Source organism: Quercus suber, unplaced genomic scaffold (assembly GCF_002906115.3).
Source record: "Quercus suber isolate HL8 unplaced genomic scaffold, Cork oak 2.0 scaffold_196, whole genome shotgun sequence".
Classification (NCBI taxonomy): Eukaryota; Viridiplantae; Streptophyta; class Magnoliopsida; order Fagales; family Fagaceae; genus Quercus; species Quercus suber.
The window spans coordinates 187,733-201,003 of record NW_027069654.1 but is presented as its reverse complement, the minus strand read 5'-3'; the positions used below and the strand labels follow the sequence as shown (position 1 = coordinate 201,003).

Here is a 13,271-nt window from a genome sequence, read left to right as displayed (position 1 = left end):
AATTAAGTTGACCATCTTTAATGATCAACAGTTACTGAAGGTTTTGTCAGTTACTGATGTATATAAATCAGCATTAATGTCCATTTATTGTCATTTGGACGAAACCTTTTCTGATTCATCAAGATGTATGAGAAAATATGTGTACACAACTTTTGTGACACAACTTTTATGCCACAATTTTGATGCGGTTGATTGTGAGTAGTGAATAAAAAGTAGCAAGTTTATGCAAAAATAATAGACAATCATTTACAATATATCATGTTAAAGTCATCACAAAATTTTTTAAACAAAAATTGTCCTCGAACAACTCTGTTAGAATGTACATATGATAGTAGCGCAATAATCACATAAAAAATAGTATTATAAAAATTGTTGATGTTGCTCCAACAAGCTTTACCCTAATTCGTTGCAATAATGAAATGACGAATAATGTGGACTCATGCCCAATTCGCCCCTTTACCATTTCTATAGAGGGCAGTGGCACACTCATTGGAAACTTTTCCTATAACCAAACTATTGGAGAATTTTATGCTCTCTGAAAAATAAAGAAAGAAAAATTAAATATTATAAATGTAAAGTTTAGGAAGATATCTGTATTGAATGGCCAACATGAATAGACCCTCTAATAGCCTTTTATTTTAGTTCATAAGAGTTCAAAAAGATGTTATACAAAGCACCAAACATAGACCAAGAGTGAAAAGGAAAGGTGTCAAGAAAAGGTAATATGTGTAACTAAAAGAATGAGGGGACGAAGAAAGGAGTGAGAAAAAGGAGAAGAAACTTTGGATTGTGATTATTGTCCCCCAATATTCCAAAGAGGTCTACATCAAATCAAACCCCATCTTGTAATGGAGGGTCCCTAATTGCACTATCTTCATACCTTCTAAAACCAAAGCATTCGCAACATAGCTCTTAAAAAAAAAAAAAAATTTTTTTTTTTTTTTTTTTTTTTTTTTTTTTTTTTTTTTTTTTTTTTTCTTAAATAACAAACGCACCATTTATTATATGTATATATATATATATATACACACCATATGTTACACGTTTGTATGTATTTTTAAATAAAACTCTTGTACATTGAATAAAGCAAAAAATATTTTGAAAAATACATATTTTCTATAATTAAACCTATTATCCATGTATTAAAAATTTCTCATATAATAATTTAATTGAAATTTTAAATCTTATTGCCATATATAATCCATATATATATATTTGAGAATATATAATCCATATACTTGATTTAAAATAAAATCATTTGAAATTATAATTACATGGGACAGTAAATACTCTTTTTTGCCAAGTGCATGAAAGAATATATTAAACATCATTTCCTTCATTCACTTGTTATATATTTTCCTAAAAAATACATCTAAAATTTGAACAAAAAAATTATATTCTAATTTATTAAATCCTTAATTAGTTGAATATTTTTAACATCTTATAAAACATAATAGGATAATAAAATTACGCTATTAAATTGAAATATAATAAATTAAATACTTTATCATATGTTCCGAACCTTTCCTTCAAATGCATAATATACCCATATGTATGTTTATTTATGGTATTTTTATTTCTATTTTCTATGTCATTTTTTCCCCAATCTTAAGCCTAATGAAACACACGTGTATTTATACCATACATATTGAGTCCCATACATTGCTAACTAAGTAACTATGCCATTTATATAATTTTATAACACAAAAATAAATATTTCTCTCAAATTTTATTTCTCAAAATTACTAAGTTAAGTAAATGAAAAATTATTTTTAACCAAAGTAAAATTAATTAAAATTTCTAAATCGAAGGTATTTCTTGCAATAGATATTACCAAAGGTGAGGTCTTGAATTTATTCTTATTATTTGACACCAAAGGTAAAATCAATAGGGAAGCCTTGATTTATTCACCCACCAAAAAATAAAAGCCTTCAATTGTGAAATGCCGCTCAATCAGGTGTCCATTTTTTCATTTGTAAGAAGTCGTAAAAAAGAAATGATAAACATTTTTTTTTTTTGAGAAGAATATTTGACTAAACTTACTTTAACAGTCGAACCCAAAACCATGATCAGGTCCAGGTTTTCATGTCTCATGAGATGGTAACAAATAGAATCCAAAAAAGAAAAGAAAACTTGATTGAAACCTCTAGCATTCAAATAGAACTTAAAGAGTATAATGCATGGGCATCATCACATCAGCCACTTTCTTTTTTACCCATTCCTTTTCCTTTACCTTTTCTTCCTTTGTTTCTATTGCTTTTGTTAGAGCATAAATTCTAGGAATAGAATTCAAGGAAATTCTGGTTTATAATAAACTAGAGAAACATTTTTTTTCTTATATATAAATTGACTACAAACATGATTTTACAATTTTACTAGCAAAGACCATTCAAAAGAAAAGATTCATTCTCCGATCCTATTTCTCATCATATGCCTTTTGATTTCAACGTCCGACTTTTCAAAGCACTATTGGCCTGGCTTGAGCTTTGCATGAAATGCCGCATTCTTTGATGATTTCCACAGATTCATATCCCCAACAAAATGTAGTACACAAGCGTTATGGGCAATGCAATTAGCATCCCAAATATAACACTGCAAATTAAGAAATTTATCAGTACACACAAAAGGAAAAGAAAAATTTGAAGAGAAAAAGATGGCAATTGAGTTAGGAAATGATGTACTCACGCTGTGCTGAGAATATCAGGATGTACATTGTACTCCTTGGCAAAGACAAAGGGGACAATTCCTTGTGGGAGAGCTGCCTGTTATTTTGTTTGCCAATCCATTGCACGTGAGGGGCAAAAAAACATGTTAATAATGGTACAGATGCATGTTTGTTGTTCATTAATAACACCACCAAACAAGTCCTTACTCATGGTGTTAGACTAATTATAGTTTCTTATAGAACACAATTGCTTTATGGCATTGCTCTTTCCAGCTCAACTTTTACTACCTCCAGAAAAGATATATTTTTATTTAACTGTAAAAGACTAAAAGTAGTACACTATTTTCTGAAGAACCCAGATGGAAAATTGGCAATGATCTTATTTTAATATCATATTAAAATAAAATTTTAATTGGCAAAATAATAAAAAATCTTATCTGCGTATAGCTCATAGCAACGTATAGTTTCTTTTATGTGCAGTTTTTGGAGCTTTTATGCAGAGAAAAGTAGGATTGGTTGTGTCAGGAGGAGGCAAAAGAGAAGAGAGAGAGAATTTTGAGAGCAAAAGAGAGAAAGAAAGGGGTGACCTGGACAATGGCAACGTGTAAGAGAACGCCCTTGAGGCCAACAGCAATGGAAGCTGCTGCCATGACAGCTGGACCTGTAAGGAATCTCACAGCCATAGCAAAAGTTGCTATGGAATTTCCACATGCTATGATCCTCGGTTGCAAAGCCATGAACAGACCTGTCATTCACATCAAAAGCAAAGCATCAGGCATGCATATCCATCACTACCATCACATCCCTTACTGTGTCAGTCAGTCATTCTTTTGAAAGACCTTTCATCATCATCACCACCACCCAATACTACTAGTACCCACAAACCCATTATATCAAACCCCAACACAAGCATGGCAAAAAGTGTACCAAATATATAGTCAGAATCATAAAGAAACCGAGACATTATCATAACCATACACTGTTTTCTTTTCTTTGCTTTTTTGCTAGTTTTGCTTGCTTTCCCTTAATAATTTTAATAATCAAAATGGGATAGACACAGAATCATTTATAGTAAAGAAAGTGTATGGAGAGAATTTTGTCTGAACGACACTGTATATCTGTATTACAAGAAGGGTGTTTATACTAACCAAGACTAAACATGGCCATGCCAAGCCCTGCATCTGACAGTATGGCAATGGACTTTGCTATGATGGCAGGCATTTCAAGGTTCCACCTACAAGAAATCCCACAAGGAAAACTTTATCAATATTAAAAAAATAAAAATAAAAATAAAAATAGAGCAAAAATACTACATCTATTCACAGGGAAATTTTAAAATATGGATGATTTTAGACTTACCTGAATGAAACTAGTGACCAAGTGAGGCCTATTAAACTTGAGTAGGTGTTGGGGTTTCGAATTAGCTTTCTCCAAACCATGATGAGTATAAGCCTAGTCATGACACTAGTTGGAGGCATGGTTTTTGGTTTGCCATCTCCCACCTTCTCAGCTTCATGGTTGTTCATCTCTCCATCTAACCCTCTGTTCCCAAAGCTGAAATCGTCCCTTTCTAAGTACTCTTGATTCTCTCTTTGACCTTCCACTAATAATCCACAAACCAATAAAATCGCAATTAGAAGACTATAGGAAACAAAAATAAAGCAACACAAATTAAAAATGAAACAAAAATTAAGTAATAACAATAATCTTATTGACCTTTTCCTGGAGAAACGGCCAATCTGACTTCTTTCTGATCGTTGTTTGCATATTCATGTCCTCCAAAGACATCTGAAACAGGAGAAGCACTTGAACTCCAAACAAACATATGAAGGTCCCTACCACCATCCTCAGCTGGCTTCTGCTGAGGCTGGCCATTAGGCTTTTTTACATTTACATTGGCATTGACATTAGCATTAGCATTAGCAGCAACAGTTTTGGATCCTGTTGGTGAAAACATTCCTGGATTTGGTGCTGGGTAATGGCCAGCCCCTCCAGGCCCTGCACCATGGTAATGAAACCTGGGCTTGCCACTGACTCCACCATCTTCTTCATAATTGGAAGGCCTTGGTGTTGGCCCTCTTGAAGCTGAGAGACCATAAACATCAGAGGCACCAAAGTTTGAGTTCCTCCCACCAGCTCCAGCACCAGCCATCATTGAATAAAAGTCCGTGTGATTGAAACTAGACCCTCTTGGAGTTGGGTTCCTTGAAGATTGCAAGGAGTATATCTCTGCATTGGTTAAGTTAGAGGGTCTAGGAGTTGTTGATGACAATCCTTGCGACCTCCTAGAGAAAATATCTGATCTTGAAGCATTGGATTTTCTCACTGTCACATGAAGCTTGCCATCTTCTTTAATTTCAGCTTCAGTTTCTAGAGGCTGCCTCCCATCTAATGACATGATGTCAGAGTCGACATGGATTGAGACAATGGAGCCCGCAGTGTCTGGGAATTGCTCAGAGATAAGCATTCTGGCACCTCTGTATTCAAACAAGAAGAGCATCAAGGTGTACCAAATAATGCACTGAAGGACCACAATTTGGACCATCAAACTCCCAGAAAAGTCGCCATACATTCCCTTAAGCAAAGGAATGCCCATGACCAAGGTGTTTGGGAGAGTTGAGAGTGAGAATAGAGTTATTGTCCAGTCCAAACAACCCCTTTTGCTCACCTTAGTCCAAACGGCAAGAACAGCTAAAACTATGACCTTTTGGAGGGTATCAGCAGCAATGAACCTGAAGTTCATTGTGTATGGATCATTGGAGGAGATGAAGTGGAATGAAAGGAGAGGGACTGCGAAGAGAGCCACAAACCGGTTGATACCAGAACACTGGTCAGGGGTGAAGATCTTCCACCATTTCACTGAACCATAGGCTAAGATCATGGCCACGTATAGTGGTACCATTGCAGTCATAACGTGGTAGAAATCTAATAAACTAATCATCTTTGCTAACTTGTTGTATTACCCAATTCAAGAAAAGCTTTCTGAGCTCTGAGGAAGAAGACCAAGTTGAAAAAGATTGGATGAGAGTTTAGGAAGAACAAGAAGATGGAAGTGGTGGTGGTGGTGATGATAAAAAGAGTTGGGGAAATGGGAGAGCATGTGTTTTGGTTTTTGGGGTAGTGGGTAATAAGCAGAATACAGCAATAGTTTTTTCAGCTTTGAGAGTTGCGAACAAGCTTGCACTTACACTCCCCAAAGCGCACACAACAGAGTTTTTGCTTTTTTATTTTGCTTTGTTTTTTTCCTTTTTGTTTCGAGTTGTGTTTGGATTTGGGTATTGGGGAGAGGAGGGGAGTGAGTTGTGGTATTTGATATAGGACTTTGTAAGTTGGTGTATGGCTCTATTCTCTATGGGACTACCGGTTACATAAAGTGTAGAAGGGGCATTTTGGTTGGAAGTGGGTATGTCTCAGACTGTACTTGTTTGGAGCCTTTTTCAGGGGTTGTAATTTGCAAAGAGCTGTATCCTCTTTCTTCTTGGATTCGCTTTTTTGCTCATGGGTTGTTGTAGATAGGTTACGGACTTATGGCTGCATGTGTATGTTCTATTCTTTCTTTCTTTCTTCTTTTGGGTTAGTAAGGAGATATTCATTGCTTTTTGAGTTTTTTCTTCTTTTTTTTTCTTATAAGAAAAAAAAAAAAAAAAGCTAAAGGGAGACTAATTGGTGTGCTGAAAATATAATTCACTTTCTTTGTCATTGAAAACGAAATTAAGATCACTGAGTACCGCCCTATTAGTCTTTGCAATGTGAGTTATAAAATAATCTCCAAAGTTCTTGCGAATCGATTGAAAAAAATTCTTGCAGAAGTGGTTAACGAGTCCCAAAGTGCCTTTGTTCCGGGAAGGCTGATTTCAGACAATGTAATGGTGGCTTTTGAAACCATGCACTGCATAAATGGAAGGAGAAAAGGTAAAGATCCGTTGCTGGCCCTAAAGCTAGATATGAGTAAAGCTTACGATAGGGTAGAATGGAAGTATTTGGAAGTTATTATGCGAAGATTGGGGTTCAGTGAGAGATGGATCTCTCTTATGTTGATGTGTATTAGCACTGTCACTTATTCGGTCTTAATCAATGGAGAGGCCAAAGGTAGTATTGTTCCTTCGAGGGGGTTAAGGCAAGGAGACCCAATCTCTCCCTATCTATTCTTGTTATGTGCCGAGGAGCTTTCTGCCATGTTAAGGAAAGAAGAAGAGCAAGGATATATCCGGGGAGTTGCTGTATGCAGAGGTGCCCCACAAATATCTCACCTATTTTTCGCGGATGATAGCATTGTTTTTTGCCGAGCAACAGTGAATGAGGGCAGTAGGGTGCTTAAAGTGCTTGAGGCATATGAAGCCGAATCAGGGCAGCAACTAAACAAGGAAAAAACTTCCTTATTTTTTAGCAAGAATACCAAGCGAGAAACCCAAGACCAAGTGAAGCAGATTTTCGGGGCTCATGTTATCCAACACCATGAAAAGTATCTTGGCTTGCCTCCTTTAGTAGGAAAAGGCAAAAGAAAGGCTTTTAATCGCATTAAGGACCAAGTGGGGAGGAAGATTGCCAGATGGAAAGGTAGATTGCTATCAAGTGCGGGGAGGGAAATTCTAATCAAGGCGGTGGCCCAAGCTACCCCTACGTACACAATGAGTTGCTTTTTGCTTCCGGACTCGCTTTGCAAAGACTTAAACTCTATGATGAGCAACTTTTGGTGGGGGCAGAAAAATAAAGAGAGGAAATTGGTGTGGGTTGCATGGGAGAAGCTTTGTACGCCAAAGGAGGAGGGTGGTTTGGGTTTTAGGGACCTTAGAGCGTTTAATCTTGCCCTTCTAGCAAAACAAGGGTGGAGAATCCAACAGAACACCAACTCTCTAGCCCATAAGGTTCTTAAGGCGAAGTATTTCGCGGATAGAACCTTTAAGGAAGCTCAATTAGGAAGGAGACCATCCTATATTTGGCGAAGCATTATGGCAGCCAAGGAGATTGTGGAGATGGGGTCCAGGTGGCTTATTGGAAATGGAGAGCACGTCGACATTTGGAAGGATAGGTGGATACCCACTCCGGATTCCTTCAAACTAGTCAGTCCGAAGGTCCATTTAGATTCTGATAAGGTGGCCTGCCTGCTGGATGCTTCTACAGGGTCGTGGGATGTTGATAAAGTGAGACACTCCTTCCTTCCTTATGAAGCCGAGGCTATTCTTGGGATATCCATTAGCCCTCGGCGCTTGAATGACTCATTAATCTGGGCAAGGACCAAAAATGGCAAATTCTCGGTTAAAAGTGCATATAAGGTGGCCCAAAAATGGTTGAAAGGGCGTAGCACTAAGGTGGATGGGGGGGGGGGGGATCCTCTGACAGATCACGGATGCAATCTCTGTGGAAAATGATTTGGAATCTAAAATTTCCAAACAAGATTAAACAATTTATGTGGCGCTCTTGCAAAAATATTCTTCCGACAAAACAACGTTTAAAGTCTAGAGGAATAAGCATTGAAGACTGTTGTGACCAATGTGGCTCAAGCGAGTCCTCGGGGCATGTGCTGTGGGGCTGCAAGTTTGCATCAGAGGTGTGGAGTGAATCAAGACTAAAATTACCTTCCCTTACCATTCAGATGCAGGAGTTTATTGAAGTTGTTTGGGAGATCAAGGAGAGAAAGCCTGACATTGAATGGGAGTCCTTTGCTGTCACGGCATGGAGCTTGTGGAATCATAGGAATGCAGTCAAGCATGGAGATAAGTGTAAAACAGCAGCCAGAATTACAAAGGAAATAGCAGACTATTTGAAAGAAATCAAGCAGGAAAATCTCAACCCCAGTAGGCCTCCAGATGTTTCCGTCCCTCATTGGTCCCCTCCTAGAAATGGCTGGTACAAAGTTAATGCAGATGGTGCAGTATTTAAAGATATTGGATGCTGTGGTGTTGGGATTGTTATTAGAAATAATAAAGGTCTTTTGATGGGGGCGTTGAGCAAACTGGTCAAACTGCCTCTGAAAGCTCTGGAGTCAGAAGCTCGGGCTGTGCAAGAGGGAGTTTTGCTGGCTTGGGACTTGGGGCTGAGGGAGATTGAGATTGAAAGCGATTCGCTGGTGGTGATTTCTGCTTTGCTGAACCCGGATGCTGTTCCATGGGCCATATCCAAAGTAATTGAAGGTGTTTTGCTGAGTCTTCGCTGCTTCAAGGCGTGGAGGGCTGTTCATGTGCGCAGGATGGGGAATGCAGCAGCACATATAATGGCTAGGGAGGCTAGGTCCGTGTATGATTGTATCATTTGGGTTGAGGATACCCCACCCAATATAGCTGAACAAGTTCTCAAAGATGTACCCAATCTGTGTGATAGTTCGGTTTAATGAAAATCTTTCCAAGTTGATGATAAAAAAAAAAAAAAAACGAAATTAAGATATTAATTGTCTGAGAAAATCAATGGATTGATTGTTATAGAATACCAATAAAAATGAACCAATCAATATGCAATTTAATTTGGCACCGACTTTTGTATCTAACTCCCATACCAAATGTGAATTTCATTGCAGTGTAGGATAAAAAGGTTGAACACCATTAGATTTGTAATATCTACTCTGAACTATACAATTTCAAATGAAAATGATTTTTAATTTTTTTTTTTTAATGTTCTTATTCTGTAGATGTAGTCATAAGGCTAAATCATGTAAACAACCTATGACTCGTGAATTCCATCTTTTCTTTTTTCGGTCACTCTACAAATTTTTACATGTTGAGAATTCTAGGGTATGCTTGGTAGACTGTAATAGGCACTGTAATGTAATAGTTATTCCTATAGTTTAATTATTCTTTAGTTTGGTTATGTTTTTATTATAAGGAATAATCATTCCTTATGAATAGCTATTCTTCAAAATGAGGAATAACTATTCCTCTTTAAAAGATTGTATTAGCTATTACTTAGTAAGTACAATAATTTCAAAACTTAATATATTTTCAAATAAACAAATTTTCCATATACATCTAACAATTATAAAAATATAAAATATAAAAAATAACACATGTCTCTCTTAAATTTAAAAATAACAATTTTAAGGAAATATAATTGTATGAGTAAGAAATTTCCAAAAATAAATGTTAAGTTTCATTTTAATGTTAAAACTCACAACCAAACTAATGAATAAGTTTAGTTATTACATTACAACATATTTTATTCTTAGTAATAAAGATTACAATTCCTATCGTAATTTCCATTCAGTGTACTAAATATACTCCTATATGAATATGATCATAGAGACATTTATTATTTAACAACTAAGGGTATGTTTGGTATGCTGTAATAACTCCTTTAATGAAATAGTTATCTACATGTAATAGTAATTTGGTAATATGGTTGCATTTTTATTATATGGATTAGTTATTACATTGGAATAATTATTATTTAAATTGAATAATAGTTATTCTTCTTTAAAATTGATGTAATAGTTATTTGCTAGTGCATATAATAGGTTTTAAAATTAATATATTTCCAAAAATATAAATTTTTCTTATACATCATCTTTTACTAGTTTTCCATATGTAACAACCAAACTTATAGATAGTAATATTTAAGGGTGTTCACCAAACTGCACAAACAGCAAAAATTGCTCCAAAACCACTTGCCAAATGGCATAACTGCACTGCATCACAAGTAATAGCGCATTGTACTGCATATCATGGTGTAGTGCAATTTGCAGTTTTATAATAAGAAAACCACACAAATCGTGCCGCACCACAACCTCTTTATGTATTAATATATTATTTATTTTTAATATTAAATATAAAAGTTTAATAACCCTAGTTTTCAACAAAAATAAAAGGTCTGATAAGCATAACAAGGGTTGATTAGGAAAACCAGCCTAAAATAACGAAAAACTAGCTTAATAGTTTAAAATTGGGCCTAAAACAAAGGAGAAAATTAGTTTTGGACTGAATAGAAAGTCCAAAATTTGAAAAATATACCGACTTTAAACCACATCTTATACATCGCACGACACAGTGATCACAAAAATAAGGTGTCGTGTGGTTATAATTTTGGCTAAACTCTAAACTGCATCACATCGCACATGTGGCCGCAAAAATAACGTGCAGTGCAGTTGTGGTTTTAGCTAAATCGCACCGCAAAGTATGATGCAAAAAATAGCTCAAAATTGCACTACATCGCACCGCGAATATCTCTAAATTAGTTATTTCATTACAATGTTTTATTTTCGTAATAATAAAGATTATTTTTCTTAATGTAATCTACATTAAGTGTACCAAATGCTTGTTACTAAATAGTTGAGAAGCATGGGCAAGTGAAGGGGAGAGTTACTTGTTACTAAATGCTTTTTTTTTTTTTTTTTTTTTTTTGTTGGCTAAAAACTGGTTGCTAAATGCTAGTAGTAACAGCGCAAGGGATGTCATCTCATAAGTATTTGTTGCAATTTCTAGTTCATTAGTGAAATTATCAATCTAGGTAGAAGGAGAATTGATGGCTGGGTGATACCTTTCACGTGGACCCTGAATTGTCCAATAAAATGCTAAACGTGATTTAATAATACTTGGCAATTGCGATTGCGAAGGCTTCAACTTATTAACGCGTTAGGTGGGAAGCAGGCGCTAAAATACAAATACTCTACGGTTTATTTGGGCTACTGCAGCGTAACGCCCGGCCCACATCACAAACTCGGGATCACCTTCAAAGCTAAAATCAGGTTGAATCTTTATGGCTCTCATTCTTATCTAGATCTCTTCTTCTTATTATTATTATTATATAAAAGAAAAAATTTTAAATCCCAGAATTTTAAAGGTGGATTTGGGTCAAATCCAAATCTTTGGTTTTTTAAAACTATCCAAATAAGGTATATAAATTTTAATCACTCAAATCCAATTCTTATACCCAAATCCTACCATCCAAATGCACTTACAAAACTTGAGTTCTTCTAGGACCACAATTTTTGTGCCATAAGATTGACGTGGCGGATTGTAAGTACATGCTTATCACTTTTATATAGACTCACTATTCATGATAAACCATATAAAAAAAAAAAAAGTGATCTATATCTAACCAGAAGAAAAAGAAATTCACAAACTTTTTATGCATGGGTCTAGTTAATGAGTGATAAAGCACATTAGTTAAGATTGAGTTTTTTTATTATAATGGATTAGCTTTTTTTAAAGGAGTTATAGCACAATATTCAATCAAAGTGATATTTGTTTATAGGTTGTGTTGATGGGCACCACAAGGTGCCCGTCAACCACAATTTTTTTTAACTTTTTGTGTGTGCGCGCGCGTGCGCGCCCATATTTTCAATTTTGTAGGTACTATTTGGCGTCTTTTTTTACTTTTTTTTTACAAAAGTTGTCTTTTTTGCACTTAACAAGCACCAAGCGGTCCTTGTTAACATTCCCCTTTGTTTATTTGTTTTTGCTACTTTTCAATACAATGGGAGGCATTCAGTTCCTTCTTAATTAGTGCAAAGGAGCACCCATTAACATCTCTCTCTCTCTCTCTCTCTCTCTCTCTCCAACTAGTCATAACATCATTTTTATGAGAAATATAAAAAGCTGTCAACATAATCAATTGTTTTATCATTTTCCCATAAAATGTTTTAAAAATAGTTCCTAAGCCAATGCTCTTAAGACATTCATTAACATTTTCCATAATTTTATTTGAAGTAAATCCAACGTCTTCTTTTGCTTAAGCTTTATATATGATGAATCAACTTAGTCTCGTTTTTTAAAGGAGAAGAAAAAAAAAAGTGTTCATTCTTATGATACTCCTAAAAGCATTTACTTATTTTCTATTGTTGTCCATTTCAAAGAAATCCATATAAAATAACTTAATTTCATTCTATTCCACTTTATTTTATTTCTTTTTGTTTTTTATGCCCATAATTCATTGTATTTCATTTTGTTCATTTCTATTCATTTATAATTTACTTATTCTATTACATTTCATTCTTTATGAGTGTAGTGGGCCTTTTTTACAATGTTGGGTTGGGCTTCCTCCTGCGGTACTGGGCCCAAGTGTTCTGAGTAAGAGAGTTGAGATTGGTCCAACTCCAACTCACTTTGGTCCAGCTTGTGCACAAACTATGCCCCCTTTTTACCAGACTTTGATCACATGCCCATAGCAAGCAAAGCTGCTACATGGAAGTTATGGCAGACAGATATAATAAAGATAACACAAGAAATACTAGACAGAATGGATAAAAGGAAGCGACAAGAAGTACCCCCCGTACACAAAAGGTAACAAAAATAAATGGGGAAATAATAATAATGGGCTTCTTGGATCAAGGGGGAAAATCAGTCTACTATGCCAAGTAATGCTACAGAGTTGAAACCGAGAAGGGAAACCACTTCCTCAATGCGAATAATCTCTCTAGGAAAAGAGATTAATTGCTTTGAGGGAATGGGCCTAAATGATTTATGTTCAATAAGGATCCTTTTTCTTTGATAGAGAGGTGGGCTTTAGAGGGAGAGAGGAGACCAACCTATTGGTGCATGCTTGCCATTCTAAGTTCTCTGTTTTTCCTTTGTTTTTCTCTTTTCCTTTCTCAGTGCTTACTCCTATGTTATGATTTTCTCCTAGAGATTCCTATTACCGTGAATGTGATCCTCCTCTGTGCATGGCAAGGGCCCATTTT

General features: G+C 35.5%; 1 protein-coding gene across 1 annotated transcript; it reads right to left on the bottom strand.

Moving 5' to 3' along the window:
* Window positions 1-2,288: 2,288 nt before the first annotated feature.
* LOC111993333 (probable auxin efflux carrier component 1c) lies at window positions 2,289-6,058 on the bottom strand. Its single transcript, XM_024025178.2, has 6 exons — window positions 4,382-6,058; window positions 4,025-4,268; window positions 3,814-3,899; window positions 3,253-3,410; window positions 2,686-2,762; window positions 2,289-2,592 (listed from the first exon to the last, which is right to left on the bottom strand). Exons 1-6 carry the CDS (start codon window positions 5,604-5,606, stop codon window positions 2,526-2,528), a joined length of 1,857 nt encoding a protein of 618 aa, XP_023880946.1. The 5' UTR covers window positions 5,607-6,058; the 3' UTR covers window positions 2,289-2,525.
* Window positions 6,059-13,271: the final 7,213 nt, after the last annotated feature.

What these genes read in the sequence shown, in the direction of transcription:
- LOC111993333 (XM_024025178.2), bottom strand. Translation starts at nt 5,606, where the DNA reads ATGATTAGTTTATTAGATTTCTACCACGTTATGACTGCAATGGTACCA. An exon ending in GGCCGTTTCTCCAGGAAAAG is followed by an intron (nt 4,269 to 4,381) that starts GTCAATAAGATT and finishes GTGGATTATTAG; the next exon opens with TGGAAGGTCAAAGAGAGAAT. An exon ending in TACACGTTGCCATTGTCCAG is followed by an intron (nt 2,763 to 3,252) that starts GTCACCCCTTTC and finishes ACAAAATAACAG; the next exon opens with GCAGCTCTCCCACAAGGAAT.